Below are 27,028 nucleotides of genomic sequence, written 5' to 3' on the forward strand. Positions count from 1 at the left end.
ACAACTAAATGGGCTTCCATGTCAGAGGCCAGGCCCCTGACTCGCTGTTAAGGAGTCAGAGGAACTTGTAAGATCCGGCCTTAAGCAGGATGTTCTCAGGTCACTAGGGGCGTGCCCCTGAAGGGGAGTCGCCCCCACCCCTCACTCTTGGCTGAGAAGCAGTGGTTCTGTGCTAGTCCTTGTTCTTGCCACACTGCTGTCTCAGCACTGGACCCAAACAAGGCCAAGGAGCACAAGACACCTTGAGGCCTTAAGATAAAGGAAACCTTTTCTCTTTGTAAGCTGTCTCAGGAATCTGTTGCAGTAACAGAAAGCCAATACAACAGCCAGCAAAATGTGCTATAAAGGGACATTTTTCAGATCTTACATGACCACGAAGTCACAGTGTCTCTCTGTCTCTCTCTTTCTTTTTGTGGTGGGGATTAGATTTCAGCCTGCTTTGAAATCTTTATGCTTTTGTCCCGGCCTTCCCATGCTGGGATTACAAGTGTGTGCCACTTTGCCTAACTTTTTTTTTCTATTTTAAAAAACAATCTTTTTTTTTTTTCTTTCTTGAGATGATACTGGCTGGGAACTTCCTATGTAGACCAGGCTGGCTTTGAACTCACAGAGATCTATCTACCTGTCTGTGTCCCTCAAGGGATTAAAAGTGTGCATGTCAAGTCCTGCTAAAACAATCCCTTCAGAAGTGGAGAACGATACTCTTAGCTCAAAGGCCTTCCAGACTCGCTATGTTCATTAGGTCTTACTCCAGAAGCTCTCAGCAGTGCGTCCCTGGGAACTGGAGTCAGAATTACTTTGAAAAGTAAGGTTGGTCCTTGCAGCAGGGATCCTGTTACAGGCTGAAAGGAGAGTGCCTGCTTGGTCCCATTCTGTCCCCAAACTGTAAAAGTAGCACCAGACCAGCATCTTCTCTTTACCTAAAGTAGAGGAGGAAATCTTAAAGAAGGCAGGTTTCAGCAAGTTTTTATATTGGCTTTTCCTTGCCTTGGTTGTAAAGGCAAATGCCACAAACTCGAAGTGGTGTTTACATATTTTCAGATTATGGGGCCTCACCATTCCTCCTGCCTGGCATCAGGAGAGAGGTACAACTAAAGTCTAACACCACCCTTCTCTTCATCGGCAAGGCCACAGACAGTTCACAGGGCACACACACAGACACATGTGTGCAGGTGTGCATACACACACACACACACACACACACACACACACACACACACACACATACCCCTGCTCAGAAATTCAAGGCAAAGATGCCAGCATGGTGACAACTAGGAAGGACTCCAATGACCAGCTGACCTGTGGCCGGACTGAAGCTGCTGGTGGCTTCAGAAACTGACCCTCTCACATTTATTCCAGTGCACGTCCCCTGGGGCATGATCCACACAGAGGCTAACACCATGCCCCTAACTCCCCACTGGTGTCTTTCATCTACAATAGTCACTTTGAAGAGATGAGAAGAGATGAGGAACTTGGGTTTCTTTCATAAATGTGAAGTCTTAAGTGGCTGTTGTGGCATATGCCACACCTTTTCTCTAAGGATGACAAGGCTTTGGAGTAATTGTTCTCTCACTCAGAGTTCTGAATAAGCAGCTGAAAGTTCTCCAAATATCCATCTGCTGCCGACTACTTCAACTTAAGTGTTATGGGGGTAGGAAATATGTGCTTCACCACCACCACTACCACCACCACCAAAACAAAACAACCCCCACATATAGGGATCCCCCACATTTCTGACCTAAATTAACAACACAAAAAGGAACGAACGAACGAACGAACAAACCAAGCTCCCACCAGCCTCACACATCCTGGTTGTCCTTTCCAGGTTTCTGCTTAAAATGTCAAATTTGTTTTCAACGTGTCCATTTATTTTTTTATTTTAAATTCAGGCTCTTCCACGTGTGGGTTTACAGTACCATTGCCAACGAGAGCTGCAACGGTGTGACAACAAGGACTATCAAGCAATGTGTGGGGTGTCCTGAAGAAAAACAGTGAAGAGATCTGAACAGTGGGGTGACAGCTCAGAAGTGGAAGAGCCTGAAGCAGCTCAACAGCACAGACCTGCCGCTCAGAGGCGCTGGGCATCTGCAGGGCACACTCCCGCTCTCAGACCACTAAACCAGGGGAACTTTAAAAGCTTTCTGGTTTAAAAACAAACAAACAAACAAACAAACAAACCAAAACAAATGAGCAAACAAAACCCTCTGAGAGGGCAACAGAGATCCCAAGCACAGGGCAAGAGTGGCTACTTTACAGGTGTGTGCTCGCCTGCAGCAGGGAACAGTTCTCCTCAGTAGCTCTCATCACTGACCACTCTTCAGTGTCGCCTCCCTGTGCCACCATCTTGTCAATTTTTCCTATGAAAGACTAAAGTCTTAAATCTGCCAAAACACCAATGGTGACAGACCTGAGCAGCAAATAAAACCAAACGCCTCCCTTCTAGGTCGAGGTGTTTGGAGAGGAAAGAGGGTAGAACTCACGGCTTGGTTCTGCCCCGGGACACTCTGAAGTCCCACCCATGCTGATGGGAACTTGCCCACTGTTCCCTTGCACATATATCCAAGTACATGAAGGTGCAGCATGTCCTACAAACCTTACAGGTGTGCAGCAGATACTGTGCAGCACAAGCCGAGTGGAGTCCCTTTCCCACTCCTCCATTTAAAGCTGTGTTCAATGGCAGTACCTCTAGACAGCAGGGTTTACAATAAAAGATTTTTTGTAATAGAAAGGAAAGGGACAAACAAAACCGTCTGAGCATACGAGAAACCCTGAGGCAAAAATGGCTTTTCTTGTAGAGTCTTCTTCAGGCTGACTCAGTGTCTGTCACAAGGGCCCAGGGCCCTTCTGGGAGGGCAGGCCTTCCTCTATCCACAGAGAGCCAGTGCGGGGCGCCCTGCGGTGGATGCGCCGTAGCCGCAGCAGGTAGAGAAGGATGGACAGAAGGACGACCAGGAAGCAGCCAGAGAACAGATAGTGGTTGTAGACGAAGGACACGCCCCGCCAGTGTGCATGCCCAGCTCGGAACACTTCCTGTCGGATGTCTCTGCGGCACAGAGACAAACAGAAACAAGAGTGAGAAGGGTACAGGCAGGGCCTGCTGCTCCTGGCTTTCCTTAACTTCAGAACTGGGGACAGCAGGCCCAAAGTGGGTTCCCTGTCAACTACACTGTTAATACTAAGACAATGACACGTGGAGGCATGTCCTTAAGACCCTAGCATTATCATTTCATCAACAAACATTTGATAAATGCAGGTCCCAGGTTCTGTTCTTACAAGGAAGTTACATTCACGTGGAACTTTGTATAATCAGTAACAGCTCCTAAACAGAATTTCTGGAGCTGACTTTAGAATACTAGATATGGTTTTAAATGTGGATCACCTGAGCTAGGTCTGCCAACTTGAATGAAGAAAGCTATATGTTTTTATGTGACCAAGTGTGGACTGGAATCTAGTATCTCCTTTGGTCATGAATCCACATAGACAATGCTAGTCTTAAAGAAAAGTATTAATGGACACTTCAGTGATAAGAATGATGACTGATGCTCTGGGCTCATTATGAAGGCTGATGCCTCAGCTGTCAGTCATCATCATGCCAAAGGAACAGACATGATGGTTCTGCTACAGACATTACAAGACTGTGTGTTAATAAAGATGTACCCCGTCACAAATCTGTCTGCTATAACAGTGTCATAAGTGCATTTCAACACAATGGTTTCTTTTGCAATCCTAGACACTGTACTGTCACAGAAGGAGCCCTAAGTCATAAGGATCACCAATAACGGGGCCTTCTGCAGGGGTTAGGGAACAGACAAATGGGACACAGGGTGGCATCTCAGAAAGTTGTTATGTTGTGGGAGAAAAGGAAGCCCCTGGGGAGGGAGATAGAGAAGATCCAAGTTAACTAACTCAAGTTAGTCTGGCTAGCCTCACAGCTCTGACAACACATCCACACACTACAGCCACCAGGAGGCAGTGTGCTTCAGAGAACCATCGGTCGTGACTTTCCCACGCCTACCTCAAGGGCAGAAAGCGGGTCCTGTAAAGGATCGCCCCCAGGGTCCACTGCACTTCCTTGTCATACACCTGCAAGGCCGTCTTCAGATTTTTGTATGTGACAGGAAAGGAGAAGCCTCTGTGGAACACCTCAAACATCCAGGCTGATTTGAAACACTGATACCTACAAATGCCAAGCACAGGCATGGGTCAGACAGGCACTAGACAGAACGTCCCCAGTTTGCAGCAGACCAGCTCTGAGAAGGCCACACATATGTGCTGCTAAGTGATTATCTAGATCAGGTTGTTGGCCTACACAGAGAACAGTTTACCTGTCAGAACTGACCAGGCTGAAACAGAGTCATTCGATCACTACTGTGGGATGCCACCCTTCACGTGCCTTCAGCCTACTATCATTTGATGAACAGAACGCAGCCTCAATGCTTATTAGAGGCCCCTCCTCCTTTTATGAGGTACTGAACTAAGTAAGTGATAAAGTGTGGTAATAAACAACAAGACTCAGTCACTGCCCAAGTGACTTAAACAAAGGGATCTTATAAACCATATCATTAATGTCCTGGGAGTCAGGCTGAAGGAACAGGGAAACTGAAAGGGGCAGCATCCCATAGAACTCTGATGTTGAGAGCAAACAGGGACAAAGAGGAATTTCTGTGGAAGAATTTCAAAACTGAGCAAAAAACCCGTAACAAAAATGTGTCCCATTTGAAAGAGGCCAAGGATAGAGAAGGACAGTACATAAGGAGGGTCACCGGCAGATTGGGACTCAAGTGTCCACTACTTACTTAAGTCGATGGAGGTCAGCATGAGAGGCATACAGTCCTCGGTCAAAGCGCTCCCGTAAGATCGACCACTTTGTTGCACAGTAATCCTGAAAACATAAAAAATAAATCATCCCTTATTAAAGCTTATTAAAACAACTTTTCCACTTACAAATGGCTTACCAAGTTCATATTCATAACAAGCACAGGAAACACACAAGCAGAGCGAATGTCTGTACAGACAACTCGAGACCTGGGCTCTGTGAGTCCCTGGAGACCAGCAAACTGTATTTGCTCTTTACCGGGAATCCTGCCCACCGCCCACCTCTCCAAACCCAGTTAGTCCTCCTGTCCTCACAGCACCAGAATAAACTCTGGCAAAGTGAAACTGGTTTTGGCCTGTTCAAACTGAGTCCTTGGGTTTGGGGCAGACTTAGCACTCGGAGAGGATGGTGACAGAGAAGTCACTTGGACTCACGCTAACTGCTCACACACTAACACTGTCCTTCTGAAGGGCACTGACCTCCCAATATGACTCTACCTCTCTACTGGATGAAGGAGCGGGGGCTAAGAGAAACGCTGTGACAGGGAGCACGAGGGGATGAGCAAGAGGAAGGGAAAACATCAGGAATGAAGAAGCAAGGTGGGGGTGCACAGGGTAAGGTCGTGCTGCTCACCATGCTCAGAGGACACTGAGCTAGTGTGACAGGCTGAGATGAGTAGAATTCAGCCTGTGAAACGGCTTAAGACTTTAAATAGTACACTGCATGAGAGCTTCAGACTGAACACCCCAGGACAGCAAGCAGGTGAGCACCAGAGAGACCAAACACAGAGGACCTATTGGACAGCTCCTGGTGAGCCAGAGGGTTGTCAAGGACAGTGTCAGTAACAGGAATCACGGATAGGCTTGAGGAATACTCATGAGAAAAACTATCACTGATTATAGGGGTGGGTGGAGGCATCTGAAAGAGAGAGAGACAGAGGGTTGGGGACATGGCTCAGTGAGACAGCATTTGCCCAGCATGTACAAGCCCGGGACTCTATCCTCAGCACTATAATAAAATAACACAAGAGCCATGCCTGGAGGAAGGGAACTGGATGGCTGGTAAATCAACTAAGATGGCACAAAAAAGACAGACAAAGAGAACTTGGCTTTGTTTAGAATCATGAAACTCAATGGGTTAGGATCAGAGACTGACTGTCAGCAGCCAGACAACCACAGCACAGATGGGGCAATTGATGAACTGAAGAACTTGAAGGGCTTTGGGCTGTGGCTGAAGACAAGAGCCATCAAGGCTGATGACATATGACCGGGCAAACCTCTGACAAAGAGGGAGAACAGAGGGAACAAGATCATAGGCGTGTCCTGGCTGCTGAAAGGATTTTGAGATGTGGCAATCAAAGTGAACTCAAGATTTTGTTGTGTATGTTCCTGGTGATGCTACCGTTAGGTGAGCTTAGACTTTCTTCTATGACTACTTCCCACAGGACAAGTGAAGGGATACGACAGATGTTTCCCTACAAGAACATGGGAGGCAGGACCTGCAGCCCTCGCGGTCTCTATGTATTCTATGAAGGCAGCAGAGGCTTTCTTGGCACATTACCTTGGCAGCCTTAGTAAATCTAGCAGCATTATAATCTCCCCCCATTCGCAAGACGTCCTCGGTGCAATAGTAGAACTCAGAGAAGCCGTAGAATTCACTGTTCTGGAAGTGGATTGGAGGCTGGTAGACACCATTGAGGGAAGTCTGTGTCTCATTGGTTTTGTTCATGAAAGGCTGGAGGGCCTCTCGACACAGGTCAAAGTCTCCTGTCCCCCGAAGGTACAGGGTCTGCCCATTTTGCCGGATCTCATCTTTAATGTCCAGAGGCAAGCAGGGGTCCAGGAATGGAGCATCAGGAGCCAGACCAGTCTGTTTACCCAGGAGCCTGTGTCACAAAGAATCATTTACCATGAGACCCATGCTACATACACTGTGCTTTGGACAAGCGGCTGCAAGCCAGTGTTCTCCTGACATGGATGCCACAGAATTAAGGATGGGAATACAAAGTGTTCCGAACAAAGTTAGTAAAACAGTCACCCAACCCTCTTGCAGAGATCCACAATCACACACATAAGCACGCTGAATCCAGGTAAACAAGGAGTGAGACAATTCAACTTTTCATCTACTTATTGTGTGTGTGTGCACCACGACATGCATTATGGAGATCAGAGAACAACTTGAGCAAGTAGGCTGTCTCCTTCTACATGTGGGTCCCAAGGACACAACTCGAGTCAGTAGGCTTGAGCAGCATGTGCCTTTAGCCACAGGGGCTCCCGAGGCCTGATCTGATGCTTTTGTGCCCCATCAATACAGTATGACAGGGTATCTGCCGAGGACCCAGCAACCATGTAGCCCACACCCCTATTCTGCCACTACTGCTTGTGTAGAAACTTAAAACTAATAAAAAGCTCTGATTTTGGTTTTAAACTCAAACATTAACTTTCCTCAGGGACACATCCCAGGAGAAGCACATTTCAAAGGCTCAACAAACATTCCAGAGGAAAGGGCCCAAGATAAGATTTTATGAGCCCTTAACACAGTAAAACCTGGGTAAATATAAGCTACTTAAGCTGACCTTCATTGTTAGGTGCAAATTTGAGTTACTTAGCAACTGGGCCTGGAAACGGAAACTGAGCGGCTGTTAAAGTCAGCCTTTATAGTTATTGATTAAGAGGTAAAACTGGCCTTATAAGCCCCGTGAATATGGTATAAAACGGCCCCAACTCTCATTCGGGGCTCTCTTGCCTGCATACAAGGGAACCCTGGTGCACCAGTATCAATAAACCTCATGCGAATACAGTGAGTCATGTCCGTGTGTATTTCTGGGGCAGCGTGTCCATTGGTTTTGGATCTTTAGAATCCAATACTTGGATCATATGGAGCTGGGTGTAGGGTGACTGTGAGAAGAACTAACTTATCCTGGAAAACCAGGTTGGGTATTTCATAAAAACAAGATACATACATATTGCTAGAAAGCTGTTGTCAGATTATGCATGGAAAGTTAGAGAACTGGGAAAAGTAAACCCTAGAAGGATGTGGGACCAGGTTGCTTGGCAAAAGGCCAGTCAGTTGTGAATGTTCTTTACAACAGTTGAGCCAAACAGGCAGGTCAACGAAGATGGAGAGTGTGCAGGAGGGGATGGATGGAGTCCAGGAAGAGACAGTAAGCCACAGGCAAGGCCATCCAGTGAGCGTGGGAGCAAAAACACAACGAGGAAGGCTTGAGTGTCCTCTTCTGAATGTACCATCCCCATTGTCTTCACCATCAATCAACTACTGGCCTAGACAGCAGGAGGCATTATTATTATTGTTGTTGTTAATAGTCAGCTACTGGTCTACATGGTAGGAGGCAGTAGCTACTTTTGCTGCATTATCACTCTGAGGAGGCCTGTGAAAAGAACAGTTAGCCTTGTTGTAACTGAAATACACCAGGCTAGTCACATCCAAAAGAAATATCCTGTTAATTAACCCATCCTCCTACTGTGTGTGTGAATATTTACACAATCAATAAACAGAAAACCAAACTTTTGACAGTGGAAGTGATGCTAGTGTTGGGTACTATGGTCTCCCAGGTCTGACTGTGCCGGGTACTATGGACTCCCAGGTCTGACTGTGCCGGGTACTATGGACTCCCAGGTCTGACTGTGCCGGGTACTATGGACTCCCAGGTCTGACTGTGCCGGGTACTATGGACTTCCAGGTCTGACTGTGCCGGGTACTATGGACTCCCAGGTCTGACTGTTAGGAGTTGAACCCTGCTGGAATCACTCGCCCTCACTGACAATCTTTTCTAACAAGCTGTGCATTCCTCCCATCAGGGTTATTCATAATGCACTTGAGTGCAATCAACAATGGTCTTTGCCATAAAATTATTTATTCTAAAGAAATGAACCACCACTATAAGTAGCAGAGACAGGTATGAATTTCAAGGCTCAATTAATGGCATGCTTATGATTATCAGGAGTTTAAGCAGCTAAGTGTGTGTCTCATACTCCTGTTGCTGTGTTCCATGTCTAGCTTAGGAGCTTATTCATTATACAAAACTTTTTTTTTTTAAAAATTAAGAGCACTGGTTGCTCTTCTAGAAGATCTAGGTTTGATTCCCAGCACCCACATGGAGGCTTACAGCCACCTGTAACACCAGTTCCAGGGGATCTAGTGCCCACTTCTGGCCTCCATGGATACTGCTTGCATACACTGTACAGACATACACGTAGGCAAACACCCACACACATAAAAATAACTAATAAATTTTTTGAAAAAGATAAAATTGGCTAAGTAAATATACTATTACTTAGCTCTAAAATGATGATTTTTCTTTAAAAACGTTGTCAAAACAAACAACCCTGATACAGGAAGAGCAAGGTGTCTTACATACACAGACTCTGCCCTTCTTCTTCCAAGCCATTTGTCTGTTCTGATGGACATACTTCATATAAGTAACTGGTTTACTGTTAAGCTTATTACTGTAATTCATTCACTTATTCACTCACTCACTCACTCACTCACTCATTCATTCATTTGTTGGATTTTTTTTTCAAGACAGGCTTTCTCTGTGTAATAGTCCTGTCTGTCCTAAAACTCACCTTGTAGACCAGTGTGGCCTTAAACCCACAGAGATCTACCTGCTTCTGCCTCCTGAGTGTTGGTACTGAAGGTGTGTTTCACTACTGCCTGGCTTTCATTTCTTTTCTCTTCTTTTCTTTCCCTTCCTTCCTTCCTTCCCTCCCTCTCTCTGTCTCTTTCTCTCTTTCTTTCTTTTTTTTTTTTTTTTAAGATAGGGTCCTGCTATGTACTCCTGTGTGGCCTTAAACCATGTAGACCAGGATGGCCTCAAACTCACAGAGGTCCTCCTGTCTTGGCCTCCCAATCGTCGATCTGACAGGAGTGATGCCCTTTTCCCTGTTTTTCTTTCACATGTTTTCTACACCAGAATTTCACATAAACTCAGATTTTTAAAGTTTCCACTCATAAAAATGTGAGGAGTTTTTGGTTTTATTTAGGTTTATGCTTTTGAGATAGGGTCTTAATAGGCCTCAAACTAATGATGTAATGGTTTGCAGCCATGTTCCATTATACCCAGCTTAAAAATATTTTAATATCCTAAAATTACTTCCAGGTATTGCTTTACTCTTAATCCCCTTTCACTGTGGTTCTCAGTGACAGTGTCCAGTACCTCTAGAACATTCCTTATTTGAGACGTTCAGAGGTCAAGGGCAGCGACTGGTGTGAGCCTCATGGGTGTCAGCAGTGTGGCATCACCGTCTGAGCTTTCCCAGGCCTTTCAACCAGCCACGGTGTCAGTCACTCAGAAGCAATGGCATCTAGAGTGATGTGACGGTCCCATTCTATCAGATGGAGAGAGAGAGAGAAAAAATGCAAGCACACACACACACACGCACACACACACGCACACACGCACACACACACACACACACACACACACACGCACGCACGCACGCACACACACACGCACACACGCACACACACACACACACACACACACACACACACACGCACACACACGCACACACACACACACACGGGCGGGACAGGGCCCAAGGGCCCCCTCAGTCCTTCCAGCATGGTGGCAGCTAAAAAGAAGGTACTTGACCTGAATCTAGTTTTGATGAGGAGCAAGAGAGCCCGCAGGTGCCTGCTGAGGAGCGGCAGGGCTGTACCTGTTTTTCTGAACTGTGTTGGCAAACAGTCTGTCTTCATATCTCTGCCGAGCAGCATTACCACCAAACCCAAGAAACGTGGCCACATAGACGCGGTACACGTGCTCAGTCTGGTGGGCATCACACCCCAGGTTGAATTCGGCTAACAAGTTTTTAGCTACTTCTTCCTGTAGGCACAAGGACAATACATTTTGGTATTTTAAAGCAATTTAGCTCCAGTTAAAAAACTAAGGGTCTAAAAGGAGTTATATTAAGAGCAGCAGATTCTCTCTCCAGTTCCCAAGGATGCTCTAAGCCTTGTTCATAATGCAGCATGATTCTAACTGAGGGACTGCAGCTGCTGCACAAGAATGGTACTGGGGCTTTCTGAACAGGAGGCCAGTGCTATAGTTCCTCCTCTCAGACCCACAGATCTGTTTATGTTACCTCCTGCGGTGGACACAGACCCAAACATAGGAATGTCCTGATAATAAAGATACCTTTATTTAAAAAACAAAACACACACACACACACACAAAAAAAGAAACAGCCTCTGAGTAGTCGACACTAAGAGAGGGTTAGGTTAATGGCAGTAGTCAGTGGTAGAGGAATACACCGTGCACTTTGAATAAAGGGCACAATCACACAGAAGGCAAAATTGTAACAACCACACTTTAAACTATGACAGGAATAAAAATAATGAAAAAAAACACCAAAACACTAACGATGCTTTTTTTTTTTTTTTAAATGATGGTGAGTTCGGGGGGGTGGGGGGGGAGTTCTTATTCTCCTGTCTGTCCTAAGCTTTCTTTGTAGTTTGCTACTTTACAGTGAAGGGAGGAAGCAGCAAGGCAGCCTCTAGAGGCATATCTGGGATAGAAAGTAGGAAACACAGGCTCAAATACTTGAATTTCTAAAGCACTTTTCCAAGGAGCTTAATAATGACAGCAGTGAGGCCTCCTCAGCACACACTAGGGGCTGAGTGTTAGGCACACAGCAGCCATTCAATGGCTCCACACTGGAGGGACTTTTCACAAGAGTCTGGCTCACAGAAGTTATAGGACCAGCTCATGCTGGTCACACAGCTAGGAGGAACAGAGTGATGCTGCCAGCTAGGCTTGTTCAGCTCCAACTCTGAACCACCACCTGGTACATGATCCCTACTGTGGGGAAGACAATGTAGGAGGCCATGCTTTGGTGTCAGTTTTCATCTGGAGGAAACAGTCATGATGATTTGGGGACATGGAAATGGCTCTGTTGTCCTTTCTGGGAGGCACAGCCTGCTGAGGACCATAGACCCTGACAGAGCACTGAAGGGCTGGAGGAAACATGGGGTGAACCAGATGTGGAGTACTAGGTCTGGGTACCAACCTCAATATTTTCCAGTTCAAAAACAAAAACAATTGTGCTGGTCATAACTTCCTAATGATTGATATATATATATATATATATAATGCTATTTTATTTATTAAAGTGACTGAAGTGAAAATATAAACAAAAGCTCAAGCATGCGACTGACATATACACCAGAGAAAAACTCAGAAAACAAACCGGCTAGTCTCAATGTACAAACGCAATCGGCTTGGCTGAGGCCTGCCTCATTCTCCTGCCTCCTTCCTCCTGGGTTGAGAAGGTGAAACTCAGCAAGCAGAGTAAGGATGTGTCCAGACTCAGGAAACAAAACCGAGATGGATGGAGACATGTTAAATGAAAACGGCACCACACGGAAGGCAGTCTATACAGATAATAACCTGCTGTGAGGAGGCCAAGCTTACAGTTTTGGGGACTTCATACGCTATCTGAGTAGACACGCCTCCCATGTCAAGAACACCAGCTGTCCGTTTCCGCACGATGGCCTCGCTGCTCTGGCTGCCGGGAATGTTGACTTCCACAACGGCCTCATCATCTGAAGAGAGAAGTGTTCCCTCTCTTTGAAGAGCACCCAGGCCACTCCTCCCCATGAACTCGACTATAGCTTAGACTGAAGCTCTGCTCACCCAACGCTTTGCACTGAGCTATCTCATAACACTTAGGTCCTTCTCTGCCCTTGGGTTGACCATAAACTGTGGCTGTACCTTCCAACCAGATGGTAGTGGAAACATGGCACTTACCCTCCTCAATATGCTCAAATCGTCCGAGGACAAAATTAATGCCGATCCAAGCATACACACCTAGACATTTCAGAGCAAAATTAAGAAAAAAAAAATGAAGTTTTAAATCTCTGATCGATTTGGTCTGTGCAAGCTATCTCACCTAACCCCTAATAGCCTGAGACAGAATCACCACATAACACATTTCTGTTGTTCTATCTTGCCCTAGTGGTTTTACAAGAACTCTCAATTTTAAAGCTTATACTTTATATCAAATGATGTTGAAAATGTAAATTCCACAGTGATTCCACACTAACTTCCTCTCATCTTTCCTGTATCTTTGTCACCCACAGAGCTACCAAGTCTCAGCCTATACCTTCCAACATTACCTACAGCCCAGTTCTATCCATCCCACCGCTACCTTGATTTGTGTCATTATGCAGTGAAGGTGACAAGCTAATCAATATTTGACAACAACCTTTTCTATCCTATCCTGTTGGGCTGGGCCAAAGAACAATGTCCAAAGTAACAGGCTGATAATTCAAGATGTGTCCAGCTTTCAACATCACCACTTCCTTTCAACAGGGCCATGATCTGGCCAAGTAAAAGCCTGAGTTGGTCCACAGTGGCATTCCTTCCCACCTGCAGTAACAGTGATCACTTCTTCTGCTCCGCCCACGTTTCTTCCACCTACTGAGATAATGTACTTTCTTCCCAAAGGTTACACTTAGAATACTCCTAGCTGAGTAGAGGGAAGGAGAGATGTCTTTCTCTTTCACAGTCCCACGGTATTTTTTCACTTCCTTTGGGTGCTGGAAGTGACCTCTTACAATTCTGAAGGCCGTACTTGTCTATAGGAGCTCATGGCTGATCTGCTCAAGTCTGTGTTTCCCCGTGCGTTTCCACAGGAACCCTGGCTGGATGGTGGGTGACAGAGGACAGATACCACACATCTAGGTCTCTGCTCCTAGAATACCACTTCACTGACTGGTTGTTTCTTACTCAAGTGGAAGAATTTCTCTAAAACAGAACTAGTATTTTCTCAGTTCATCAAAGGCAAGAATTCCTCCTTGGTAGAAGTAAGTCAGAAGTTCATGGCCCAGAGGGATCTCTCAGCTGATCAAGGACACAGACTTCCTCCATCAGTCTGTTCAAAATACATTCTTTAAATGTGGTGAGGACAAATGAGTTATGTTTAACAGTTTTAGGGCTATACAGTAAGACCAGTCATCTAAGAGACTCGTTTAGTTTTTAAAGAGTATCTCAAGGCTACGGTTTCCAGTGACTCAATACACTGCACAGTGGGGAGGGAGGCACTGAAGGTGCTGCTTCCAACACTCAAAACTGATGGTCTGATACCAACCTTCTTGTTTTCCTGAGATGACTTCGGCATGGGAGTCAGAAAACAGGAAGTCATAGTGCACAGGGATGTCAGTCAGGAGGTCCTCCAGGATGGCTTTCTGCTGGCTGTAAGGTAGCCCCAAAATTTACCATCAAATATCCTTGTTTTTTTTTTTTTTAAACAAAAACAAAGACACCTTGTGACTCTATTATACCCTACATGAAAGAGTTAATTATAAAACTAAAGTGATTCATTGAAAAGATTGCTTATCTCAGGAATGTTCTTTCCAAATGAAAAAGTTATGTGAATCATGGGATTTCCAGCTCAGTGAGTGGAGTTCGTGTCCAGCATGGACGAAGCTCTGAGTTCCATCGCCAGCACTGTATAAGCTGGGCATGGCGGTGTAAGCCAACAGCCCCAGCACTGTATAAACTGGGCATGGCGGTGTAAGCCACAGCCCCAGCACTGTATAAACTGGGCATGGCGGTATAAGCCACAGCCCCAGCACTGTATAAACTGGGCATGGCGGTGTAAGCCACAGCCCCAGCACTGTATAAACTGGGCATGGCGGTGTAAGCCACAGCCCCAGCACTCAGGAGGTGGAGGTAGAAAGATTGGAAATTTAAGGTCAGGCTCTGATGCATATTTAGTTTGAGGTCAACTAACCTCCGTCCCCCCAACCTCTGCAAAGTTAACCTTATAATTTAATAGTAAAAAAAACAAGTAGATTAAAAGCTCTTTGATGAGGTCTGCATAAGAGAATAGCTCTGAGACTAGTCTTGACTCAAGAAAAGACTTTCCGTGCCACAATAAAGACAATAATGATGATGAGGAGGAGAGAGCAGTGAGCCACCCCTCCTCTGCACAGATCACCCACCCTCCAGGCTGAGGAAGATCACCTTTCAGGAAGGACTCTCATTCCGGCTGTGCAGAGAATGTAGAGAGGTGTCTCTTTGTGTTTTGCCCGAGGCACGTGTTCTGCAGCAAAGCTCAGAAGCGGAGAAATGTAATCGCTGACTTTTTCTGGAGAGGTAGCAAACTCTGAGATGCCTGCAGAAATGGACCGTCGGGTCAGCGGGGATGTCATGGGGCTAAGAGAAAATGTCTTCAGTACGCTGAATCTGGAAGAGACTCAGGCTTCACTCTGTATTCTCCTAGTACTGTCTGTCCCTCTACTTCCACACTGCTGTGTGGTATGAAGGGTTCACTCCCAGGCCCTCTTCTCTGTCATCAGGACATCGATCTGACTGAGCATCTGCTATGTGTCCCGCACAGGAGCACATTCTTGCCCTTGAGAAATGTGCCCTTCTCTCCTCAGGCAAATCCCAATGGCTGTACTGCCATCCACACGCCACAGGTCTTCAGCTCACACCATCAGTCCCTAGTGCTCTTCCCCAACCTTCAGATCAGGTCACGGTGATTGTCTAATGCACACAGGCACTGCTTGTCCTTACAGACACCCCAAACACGAGTTTTGCAGCTGGTACTACAGATCTGTTTCTGCTGCTTGTTCCCCACACTATGCCTAGGCTGGCATCCAGGGTAAAGTCTCTCTCCTCCCCCCCAATCCCCCTAGTTGCCTTCCATTTTCACTGACCACTTCTGGGTCTGCTTATGCTAGTTTCTTCAGACACTGCCAACTGCTGATGGCCTAGAGAACTCACTGCCTTCCAGTTTCCAATAGTCCCTCCATTCCCTAGCCCAAGGTTGCTTTTTTTGTTTTGTTTGTTTGTTTTAAACCCTTCTATGGGTCCTCTAACCAACCTAGACAAACTCAGCTTAGAGACACACAGCTACACACAAAATGGCCCATCCTTACCTCCTCTCAAGTCCCTTTCTCTCCCCTCAAAGCACTTAACTAACTCTTCTGCACCCTGCTCTGGCCTTTGGGCTTCCGAGTCCCCTGCAGAAAGAGCCTTCTCTTCCCCTACCTCCTTTACCCAGCTGACTTCTGCCTGTCCAATCATCTCCTTCTTCCACAGAAGTCTTCCCTAGCAGAGCCCTAAGGGACACACTTACAGCCTGTGCTCAGTCTGTGCCAGCTATATATCTGTTCATCACACCACATTCCTTGGTTGTCTCATTACAGCTGGTGAAGGGCATGCACTGTGTCTTGTTCAGTTCATATCCCAGCACTTAACAGTGCCCGGCAAGTGGAGGTGCTCAGGAAAATCTGTTCAATACTTGTTATTAAAAGTGAATGGGAGCTTAGGAGATAGCTCAGCAGCTAAAGCACTGGCTGCTCTTGCAGAGGACCTAGGTTTGGTTCCCAGCACTCACATGGTGGCTCACAACCAACCAGGTCAGAGGCTCCAATGCCCTCTTCTGGCCTCCCTAAGCACTTGTATACATGCATTGCAAATACATTGTATATGCCCAGACATAATTAATACATTGTGTATGCACACAGACATAATTAATAAATACATCTTTTTAAAAAGTAAATGAGTATTTATAGCTGCCATTGAGCCTACAATATCAAAACAATGGGGACCTGAGAAGTTCTACAATTTCTTCCTTCATACATTAGGGAATTTTAGACCCAGAAAGGAAACAGCAGAAAATAGAGTTAGATAATACAGAAAATAGAATGTTAAACGTTAAAATAAAAAAGGGAAAACTTTTGACTCTAAACAGAGAGCTAGTTCAGTGGAAAACTAAATCCCAAACTAACCAGAATCTATTTTTACTATACTTAGAGCCTTTTCTATATTAACACTGGGAGACTAGGAGTCAAGACAGAGCACTGCTGTAACCATGGTACACTGTTAAGAACCATGTTAGGCCAGATCTAACAGATTATTGCATACACCTCAATGAGGACATTTTGCTCAGCTGATCTGTCCTTTGAGGGGAACCATGCTAAGCCAGCTGTGACCGAGATCCTGGCATACACCTCCATGAGGACTTGAGTTTCCTCCCACGGGCTGTAAGGAGAACTAGTCTCCATTAGGGCTCTACTAGGGAAGACTTCTGTGGAAGGCCTTCAGCTGGTGCTGGAGGCTGTCATGTGAGGCTCGTTGAAAGGCAAAGTGTTTTACTGAGCTCTAGTTCTGAGGCTCCTGGTAAATTATTATATGAGCAGTACCAGGTTAACCCTGAAGTTATTTCTAGATTAAACGGACATACAATTTTAACGGTCAGAACAATGGAAAATTAAAAGTTAGCACTTAATAAATATCAGAATCTTTCTTTATGGATGTTATTTATACTTCTCAGATGGAGGGTAATAAACTACACTGGTTGTTACTCATCAATATTCTGTTTTAAGCTCTCTGTGTCACGTTATAATTATCTATATTTATGGACACAGTGTGACGATGAGACACGACAGCACACTGTAAAGCAATCAAAGGAAGCACCTAGCATGTCCATCTCTTTGAGCAGGGACCATTTCTTTGTGCCTCTCTGACATTTTAAAAAAAAAATTTATTGAATACTGTGCATTTGACATTTTAGCACTCACACACTAGTGAGAGACACAATGGAAGTTCAGTGTTTCTGTTACACTGTGTAGTCTACTGTTTTAAATCAGAGCTTAGTGAGTACTGGGCATGGAAAGCTCATTTTACAATGTTCCATTCCCACTGCTCCCAACAGGGTACCAACCACGGACAAAGCAGAGAGATTCTGACAAGGATGGAGACAGTCCCTGCTTAAGTAAGCTATTTACTGAGGAAATCAAGACTTGATTATACATCTCACACTGGCTTAGACATGAGATGATCCTATCTTTAAAAACCAAGTGTATTTACATTCACTTTTTTTTTTTTTTTTTTTTTTTTTTTTTTTTTTTTTTTAAGACAGGGTTTCTCTGTGTGCCTCTGGAACTCATTCTGTAGATCAGGCAGGCCTTGAACTCATAGAAATCCACCTGCCTCTGTCTCCTGAGTGCTGGGATTAAAGGCAGGCGCCACCACTGCCACTTATATCCCTTCATTTTAGGTCCCAAGGTTGCCCTTATAAGTAATCTAGAACATAAGAAATACATCTGGGCAAGTGGAGTCTAGAAACCTGAGGCAGAAGAATTGTAAGCTGAAGGTCAGCCTAGGTATCTTAGTAAAATACTGTCTTAGAAATAAGAGTGCTAGCGATATAACTTGCTGGTAGAGCAACTGTGTAGCATATATGACTCCTAGGGTCAATACCAGCACCACGAAAGAAAAAGAAAGGGTCAGAGGAGGGAGGGATGAGAGAGAAGGGGCCAGGAAAGAGAAGAGAAAGGGTGGGGATGAAAGGAAGGTAGATATCTGGGTAGTAATTTTTTAAAAAAATAATGAATACATACCAATATTTAAACAAATAATATGCTAATATTTAAAGTGTAGATTGTCAAGAGTTATCTGAAAATGTCTGTCTTTAAGAAAGAGCTATCAAACAGGAAAAACAAAACAAAGTCTTCTCGGCAGTGTTAGCATGTGAGCACACATCATGGGGGGACTGTGATGATGGCCACAGGCGACAGAAAAGACACAGGCTGTGGATGTGTGATCAAGATGCTGCTCACATATACAGAACAGGCAGACAAGGAAATGGGAAGGGAAACAGAGCCAGCTGTTACGTTAGGCCCTGCCTTGAACTTGGACCAGGGCTAGGCAGTGTGGAGTGAGGGGGGTATCGTGGTGAGTAGGATCCCAGAATTACGGGAGCCCAGAACCTGGTTCCAGTTCTCAGCTGTTCTTATCCCATACCAGGCTTAATTTTCATCACCACTGGCTTCCGGTTTTTGTCCCTCATCTGTTTGATGTCCAGCAGATCATGAGGATTGCCGTTGTGCCGAGGCCAGCAATAGACAAATATCCGAGACCCACTACTGCCGCAGTCCACCACAATGCCATAGTTCACGTTGGGGTTGTTGGTGTCTGTAGCCTCAACGTCTGTGACTCGGGCCAAGTACCTTGTTTAGAAATGCATGAGTGTTAGTATTTGAACAGAGCACTGTCCTGCTCTAACAGGGAAGGTTCAGTGCAGAAGCAGCACATCAGTAACCTCCGTGCTGTGCAATGGTCTCTCTCTGGCACTCTCTCTATGCGAGATGAGTCAAAAGAAGCCCAAACCAATCCCGCCCACAGGGAGCCTCCTACTCAGGAGTATGCTCGCCTCCCCTGAGCACACTCCACAGGTTCCAGAGAGATGACTGTCTCCAAAATGCAAATGTTTACTCAGAACCCAGCTTAAAACAGATGGAAGGGGCTCCTTGACTATCCCAGGGCCTCTTACAACATGGACTCTGCAGCCAGCTGTCAGGTATTTCCAAGAGTCCAATTTATTAACAGGTAGTCAGCACAGGGTCCGGTTCCTACAGCCACATGTTCCTGTGCCTGTTCAGCCATCGCATGGTGGTCCAGAGACTGCTCGATCCTCTCATGATCAGGTGCTGTGAGTCTAACCGTGAGTGCAGAACTGTCCTCTGGGAGGTGGTCAGATCAGGAGGGAGGAGACATCAGAGCAACCTCACCCCTTCCTGCTGTGGGAACTGGGACAAAGCCTTCACCAGATACAAACTCTGCTGGCATTTTGCTCTCAGACCCCCAGCTTCTAGAGCAGTGGTTCTCAACTTTTCTAATGTTGTGGTCCTTTAATACAGTCCCTCATGTTGGGGTGATACCATAAAAGTTATTTCATTGTTACTTCATACTGTAATAGTGCTACTGTTACGAATTGTAGTGTAAATACCTGTGCTTTCCAATGGTCTTAGGAGACCCCTGTATAGAGTCATTCGACTCTCCAAGGAATTGTGACCCACAGGTTAAGACCCTTGCTCTAGAGCTATGAGAAATACAACTCTTGCCATCTATCAGCCGCCCAGTGTTGTGTCACAATGGCTGGAACATAAAGTCTTTATCTCTTACCTTTGAAATTTCTTGTCTTTTGACAGCCACCCATACTTGCTGCGGATTATGACAACAGAGAAGTATAAAAGGGAGACAGCTGCAGCCAGGATACTAATGACAACGATTTGTCGAAAATTGGTGTTCAGAATTCGAGGACAGCCCACTGGAGAGATGCTAAAATGCCAAGAGGCAGGAAAGAGACAGGAAATGCCAATCCTGAAATTCCAAAGAAACAGATTTTAAAGCAACATGCCTGGATGAGACCTGGCCTCACCTGATCAGTGTTCAGCATGAGCTCCCCCTGCTTCTTGGCTGCTGGTGGCTGCACCGAGCATGCTCCAGGTTGCTGTTTGGTTATGTAGGGCGTCATTATAAAATGACAAGAAGAAAATGATACTCTGCTGGTTATAACACTCCTGTATTATAATATATGTACATTTCCCCCCCCCCCTTTCTTGGGAGTATTACAAAAACACCTGGCTTTTCCCAAAAGGGAATCTGAGTTCATAAGTTTAGCCAGATAAACACATAAATCTATAATGAAATTCAATTTAAGGACGATAGCACCAAAGGGGGACGGAGGATACAGAAATGGCATGCTGTGAGCTACCCCATAAACACCAGCAGCCTAATGGACCCAACATTGTGCATTAATGAGTCAATGGCTTAGGAGAAGTGAGATTTTCTTAACATGCAATTCTAATGTAAATTTCTCCCAGATGACCCAGTAGTGGGAAAACAGTCTTTCAACAGTATCTCCTTTATGGAGTCAGTAAGGAAACTCAGATGAGTCCCATGATTTTAGAAAGATTCCTCTGAGACATGTTTTACAAACAGAAAGGAGTTCAATGTATGCCACAAAGAGATGCAAACTGTATAGCTGTCAGCAGGTGCCGTCTGTAGGGTACATTTCATCACTTCATGGTTTCCAACTTCATTGTTCTGAAGAGTACTTCATGGACTAAAACCTCTCATTGAAGGAGACAGACTGCTAACCCCTGGAAACTTCTACTCTTGTTTCCTGCCACAGGAGTTTGGTGGACACTCCATGCATGTGTCTTCCTCTTCTGCACCTCAGAGGTTCTAGGCAGCTATTCTGTGCTAATATAACATCTGAAGATGCCAACTTGCAGGCCTAAACTGCAGCTGACGCTAACCTTTGTGGAGCTCACCTGGCTACTTTCTCTCTGCGACAAGTGCCCCACGGGGCTCTGTAGGGCCAATGTGTTTAGTACAACACAATTTCAAACCCTTCTCTCTTGGGATTTAGATCATCTTCTCTCTTAAGAGCCATTTCTTCAGCATCAAAATCTCAGGGTTTATGGGCTAGCGATGAAGCCCACCACTCACCTCCCCATACTGAAAGACCAACCAAGATCCAGGCGATGTTGTGGGAGTCAGTTCTTGTCATCTACAATGACAGAATCAGAGCTGGGGTCTTCCTGGAGTCAGAGGCACCCTGGTTCAGCGTGAGAAAAATCAAGAAGAGTACAATCAGATAAAATATCTATGGCCCTACCAAGCAGATGCTCAAACTCAGCCGTACACCACCTGACTGTGATCTCTGTGTGGAGACTACCGGGGTAGAGCAGCACTCTTGTACACTGATTTTATGCTGCCAGAGATACAGGCCTCGGTCAAGAGATGCTGAGAGCCCAGCACACATTCTTATGCAGGCATTCCTGTAACCCTAAAATTTCAGGGCACTGAAAAGCTAGAGAAGACTTGGGGGGGGGGTGAGCGGTGCACAGGATTAACTTAATGGGAACTGGAAGCATGTATTCACTTGCTCTGATGTCCAAAGTGCCCTGCAAGGTGTCCTGGCCTTAGTGTCTCAGTCCTATCACCCGCTCACTTTCCTCTCAGCCCCAGCACTCACATCACAAATCCTTCCAATCTGCCTGAGCCTGAGGATGCCCTCCTGGGACCTCTCAACACTTTAACAGCACACTCAGCCTCTCTGCTCTGGAATCCTGTCGGGGATCCTTGGCTCTGTCCCTAGGCTGTCTGTCCTTGAGTCCCCCAGCATTCTGCCTAGACTTCACTCTCTCATAACTTCACTACTGCTCTAAGTCACTGCCTCTGAATTTACTGCCTCCAGCTCAGCTCAGAAGGATAACACTTAACAGGTAACTGGTTTCTTCAGCCCAGCTCCTCTCCTGAGTCATGTACACATGGTCAATCCCCAGTCTCTGTATCTGGATGCCACATGGACCATGAACCGCATTTCTAACATTCCACTCCTTGTTCTATTTAATCCCACCCCCCTCTCCTTTGTCCTGATTCTCACCCCTAGTCCCTCATCTTCCCCATCCAACTTCTCAGCATCCTTCCCAGACTCCTGCTCACCTAAACCCCAACCTTTCACTTATCTGTTTTATGCTAGGCTCTCTCTCACCTCTTACCTGCCTTCTCCCTGAAGCCCCACCTGGGGGCTGTCTAGTGCTTTCCCAACACCACAGGCAGGGATTCTTTCCCTGAGGCTGACACACCCAGAACTCAGATCACATCAAGCCAGGATTCAGAATCTCCCAGTGACCTCATGCCCTTCAAACAAATGCTGCAGTCTTTTATGCCGCAGTCTTCCTGTGCCCTCCAGCCCTGCAGACTGGGCCAGCTGCTCTTCTCTGACCTCATCACCTGCTCTCCTCTTTCCCCAGCATTCCAGCCGCACTGACAGCCCCCACCAGCTTCTGGAAGTCTCTTACTCTGCTCTGTAGCCTGCCTGCTCCCTCTGCTTCAGAGCGATCCTTAGAGCAGATCACCTGACCTCCAGCGGGCCATCACTCAATGTCACCTTCTCAGGGATCAGTAAGTACACACACCACTTTCCATCCAAGTCTCATCCCTGATTTTTTTTTTCTCATTTTACATTTACTTATATTTTTTTGTTTATTTTTCTGTTTTTTTGAGACAAGGTCTCTCTATATAGCCCTGGTCAACTTGGTATTCACTGTGTAGATTAGACTGGCCTCAAACCCACAGAGATTTGCCTGCATCTCTACAGGTGTGTGCCACCACACCCAGCTTAGCATTTACTTCGTCATTAAATACCACAGGAGTGCTTACTGTGCTCAGGCTACGCTCCAAATGTTCATGGCTATTCTGGTCTCCGGATACTCTGTGGGAGGGATTTGCCACTGTGATATTTGGCCATTGGGCAGAGACTCGGGGCTGGGATTCAAGTGTGTGACTCACACTGTATAACCCCTGTCCTCTGACACGCTGCACATGTGTTGTCTTCATTGCTCTTGTCCCGCAAGTCCTTCTGTAGAAGGCATGCTGACTCTGGAAAAGGTTCTGACAAGGGTCAGAGCTCTGGGAAGAAAAAGGCTAAGAACCTCTGCATTGGAAAGTCTTTTCAAATCAAAGAGAGGCCTCTGTTCCTTACTTTTCTCTCTTAGTGAGAGGACAACATCCTAACTCCTTGGGTGTGAGAGAAGGCCCTCAAGCTCATAAAGCAGCTAGCTGGTTGCTATGTGTGGCTACTTATAGGAGCTAAAATGAAACCATGCAGCCAGATGCGGTGGCACAGGCTTGTCATTCTAGTTATTTAGGAGGCTGAGACAGGAGGACTAAAAAGCAGTGCCCTGGTGCGATTTCATATAAAAAGTAAAAGGCTGAGGACACAGCACAGTTGTAGTGCTTGCCTAGCGTGAGTGAGGCCCTGGGTTTACACCCACTAGAAAAGTAACCGTGACAATGACATTAAATATAAAACTGTGACTGAAATGTTTGAAATCTTCACCACACTGGCCTCACCCAGGTGCTCCACAGGCCCACATGGCCTCTGCCCAGTCTGTGAGGGGTGTGGACATCAAAACAAAAGCTCTTCAGACAGCATCATGGATCCCAGGAGATCTCTACACCAAATGAAAGCGGTGGCTTCCTCAGCCTCTGTAGAATGCCCCTCTCCGGGATCTACTGGCTGAAATTCCTGCACCCCTCGGGGCACAAAGGGAGCATGATCCTTTTAAAGAGCCTCTTTAATACAACAGGGGCTCTGGAATTAGAATTGTGTTGAGTTTCTCTATACAAGGCCATCCCAGGCAAGAACCAGTGCCAGCTACACTAGGAGGGAGAACTATATCGATAAACTGACTTAAACCCAACCCTTGGAATTTATAACCATTCCCACCCTATAGCTTCACCTGCCTCTAACCAGGAACACACGGAAGGGAGCCTAACATAACTGTCCTCTGAGAGGCTCTACTCATCAGCTGACTGAAATATATGCATATACCCACCGACAAACACTGGATGGAGGTCGGAAGCTCTTATGGAAGAGTTAGGGGACGGATTGAAGGCATTGAAGGGGATAAAAACTCTACCAGAAGATCAACAGTCAACTGACCTGGACCCCTGGAGGTCTCAGAGACTGAGCCACCTACCAAAGAGTATACAGGGTCTGGACTGAGGCCCTACACACATATGTAGCAGACTTGCAGCTCAATCTCCATGTGGGTCTCCCAACAACTAGAGTTGGGGCTGTCCCTAAAGCTGTAGCCTGGCTGTGGTATCTGTTTCCCAACAGGGTTGCCTTACCTGGCCTCAGTGGGAGAGGATGCCCCTAATCCTGTAGAGACTTGCTTCACCAGGGGGCCTATTCTTTACCCTCTCAGAGAAGGGAGAGAGATGGGGAGGGACCCTATGAGGTAGGAAGCAGGAGGGGGACAGTGTTTCCGATAGAAAGAAAGAAAAGAAGAGGAAAGGAAAAGAAAGAAGAGGAAAGGAAAGATGAATTTATAACCCAGTACAGAGGAACATACAATTCTTTCCCCTTCCTCCTCACTGTGAAAATAAATAAGTATAGTTAAAAATATTTAAAAAATTCATAGCCAGTTGGTGGTGGTACACATCTTTAATCCCAGTGCTTGAGAGGCAGAGACAGGCAGCGATCTCTGTGAGTTAGAGGCCAGCCTGGACTCCAGAGCAAATTCCAGAAATGCCAAGGATATACAGAGAAATCCTGTCTCGAAAAACAACCCAAAAACCAATAACCACCTGACCAACCAACCAACCAACCAACCAACCAAAAAACATATACAATGTAAAAAGCATTTTAATATAATAGATGTTTAATAATAAGTTTTAATGTATTCTTATAAAATAACTCTTTTAAAGTATTTTAATATAGTGAGAAATTCAATGCCCTAAGGATTTAAAATTTTAAAATAGTCATTAAAAGGAAAAGTGTTAATATAAGCAAATATTGACATAATCTTAAAATAATTAAGGTCTGTCTCTAAATGATATCAATGTCTCAAACTGCAGAAGAAAGAAAATATAACTATGAATAATTTTAAACCTCCCATATGTTAACACAACAAACCCTTCTCAAACACAATAGCTTGGGAAAGGAACTTGTAATACTTGAGACAAAAGGTAACCATTCTTGAGGCTGGAGAGATGGCTCTGTGGTTAAGAGGACTAGTTGCTCTTCTGGAGTACCCAGCTTCAATCCCAAACATTCACGTTTTTAATTCCAGCTTCAGGGGTCTCTGATGGCCAGAGCCTCCAAAGGGACTCACATTCATGTGCATACACCTACACTTAACAAAAGATACAAGGTCAGGGTGTTCAGACAGATTGAGGGAAAACAGGACCTGAACACCCTCAGGCTGACAGAGGGTCGAGGGGTAACATGTACTAGAGGCATTGGGGTTACATGTGTAGACATGGGTAGGTTCAATGTGCCTGCCCTCCTCTCTACATGTCTAGAAACTTACTGTGGTGGTTTGAACGTGAATGACCTCCAGAGGCTCATCTATTTGAATGCTTGGTCAAATTAGCTTTCCATGTTTTTATAGCTCACATAGTAGGGCTATGTGAAGTGGGGCTACTTGAAAGGGATTGGAGATGTGGCCTTGTTGGAGTGGGAGTGGCTTTGTTTGAGGTAGTGTCACTGGGGGGTGGGCTTTAGGGTTTCAGAAGCTCAAGCCAGGATCAATGGTTCTCTCTTCTTCCTGCTGCCTAGAACTCTCAGCTCCTTCTTCAGCACCATGCCTGCCTGCCCGCCTCTGAAACTAAGCAAGTCCCAATTAAATACTTCCCTTTATAAGAGTTGCTGTGGTCATGATGTTTCTTCACAACAACAGAACACTGACTGAGACACTTACTCTTGGGAACTCACAGGGTAGATTGTGACTGATACATACACAGGATGGTCACCAAAGAACTGTGCTTAAGAGCAAAACATTGTCCCGAATGTCACAGTAAGGCTGGAAATGTCACTCACGCCTTGCACGTGTAAGACCCTGGGTTCCTTCCTAGAGCTATAAAAACACATGGAAAGCTAATGTGACTTATGGGGGTGAGGGCACTTTTACACAATAACACAGTAAGGAGATTGCCACTCTGTACTTGATATGGTGGAGCACCACCATGTATAAATAAAAACATTTCACCACCCAGAGAAGAAAAATGATAAACATAATGTTAACAGTGTTGCTTATGTCTGAGTGGCAATGAGACAGATGCCCATTTTTACTTTCTTCCCTAGGCTTGCTTAAGTTTTCAAACACAAATATTAAATTTGTCATCAGGACAAACCACAGAATTACTTTTGACAAACTATCTGTGTTTGATTTCCTTTTTCTTCTGGAAATATGAAGAAGGACTACTTTAAAAACTCAAGCTGAAAAGGGCTGAAAAGATGGTTCAGCACCTAAGAGTACTGTTGCCCTTGCAGAGAGGACTTAGGTTCCAGTCCCAACATCCACATGGTGGCTTACAACCATTTGTAACTTCAGTTCCAGAGGATCCAAAGCTTTTGACTTCTGACCTCTGTGGGCACCAGGAATAAATGTAGTTCAGACATATTCAGGGAAAACACTCATAGACATAAAAGAAAATCTAAATTAAGAAGAAAAAAAACAAAGACATAGCAACTGCAATTTGAGCACAAAATAATCAATGACAGTTGTGCAATAGTTGAGCTAAGAACCCAAGAAGAGTGTTAAACATGAACTGAGGTGGTGAAGAAAAGCCATTAAATGCCTCAGTACTATAAATGTGACATGATAGGGACATGGAAACTCCCAACAGCATATCGTCCAGGAAAGGATGAAGGAAGCAACCAATGGCGATGTTGAATTCTAAGACTCTCCCCTGTGAGAGCTCAGAGCCCAGGAAGGCTGGCGTCTATACGAGGTAGAAGTAGGAAAGAATTTGGGTGTGGCCAAGAGAGAGGAATACATTTCTAAGATCCACCTTACCAAGAATCACAGCATACTTGGCAAACCTTACTGTACCTGGTATTGGTCTTTGGGCTTTCTTTTTAGTTT

The 27,028-nt window shown here is 45.5% G+C and overlaps 1 protein-coding gene across 4 annotated transcripts in view; it reads right to left on the minus strand.

The window, feature by feature from the left end:
- Window positions 1–1,846: 1,846 nt before the first annotated feature.
- Window positions 1,847–27,028, minus strand: part of Entpd4 (ectonucleoside triphosphate diphosphohydrolase 4) — a 29,251-nt gene continuing 4,069 nt past the window's right edge. For 2 of the 4 annotated variants that reach the window (XM_034497891.2, XM_076930794.1), the window contains 12 exons: window positions 21,093–21,201; window positions 19,761–19,958; window positions 18,600–18,805; window positions 14,808–14,958; window positions 13,930–14,033; window positions 12,588–12,647; window positions 12,228–12,382; window positions 10,498–10,664; window positions 6,377–6,701; window positions 4,797–4,882; window positions 4,016–4,177; window positions 1,847–3,043 (listed from right to left, as the gene is read on the minus strand). In XM_034497891.2, the coding sequence (XP_034353782.1) occupies window positions 2,824–3,043; window positions 4,016–4,177; window positions 4,797–4,882; window positions 6,377–6,701; window positions 10,498–10,664; window positions 12,228–12,382; window positions 12,588–12,647; window positions 13,930–14,033; window positions 14,808–14,958; window positions 18,600–18,805; window positions 19,761–19,958; window positions 21,093–21,100 (1,842 nt within the window). In that variant the 5' untranslated portion in view covers window positions 21,101–21,201 and the 3' untranslated portion in view covers window positions 1,847–2,823. Of the gene's footprint in view, window positions 3,044–4,015; window positions 4,178–4,796; window positions 4,883–6,376; window positions 6,702–10,497; window positions 10,665–12,227; window positions 12,383–12,587; window positions 12,648–13,929; window positions 14,034–14,807; window positions 14,959–18,599; window positions 18,806–19,128; window positions 19,269–19,760; window positions 19,959–21,092; window positions 21,202–27,028 lie in introns of those variants that run through there. The other 2 variants (XM_034497892.2, XM_034497893.2) reach the window with 2 other exon arrangements.

Source organism: Arvicanthis niloticus, chromosome 3 (assembly GCF_011762505.2).
Source record: "Arvicanthis niloticus isolate mArvNil1 chromosome 3, mArvNil1.pat.X, whole genome shotgun sequence".
In the NCBI taxonomy this organism is placed as follows: domain Eukaryota; kingdom Metazoa; phylum Chordata; class Mammalia; order Rodentia; family Muridae; genus Arvicanthis; species Arvicanthis niloticus.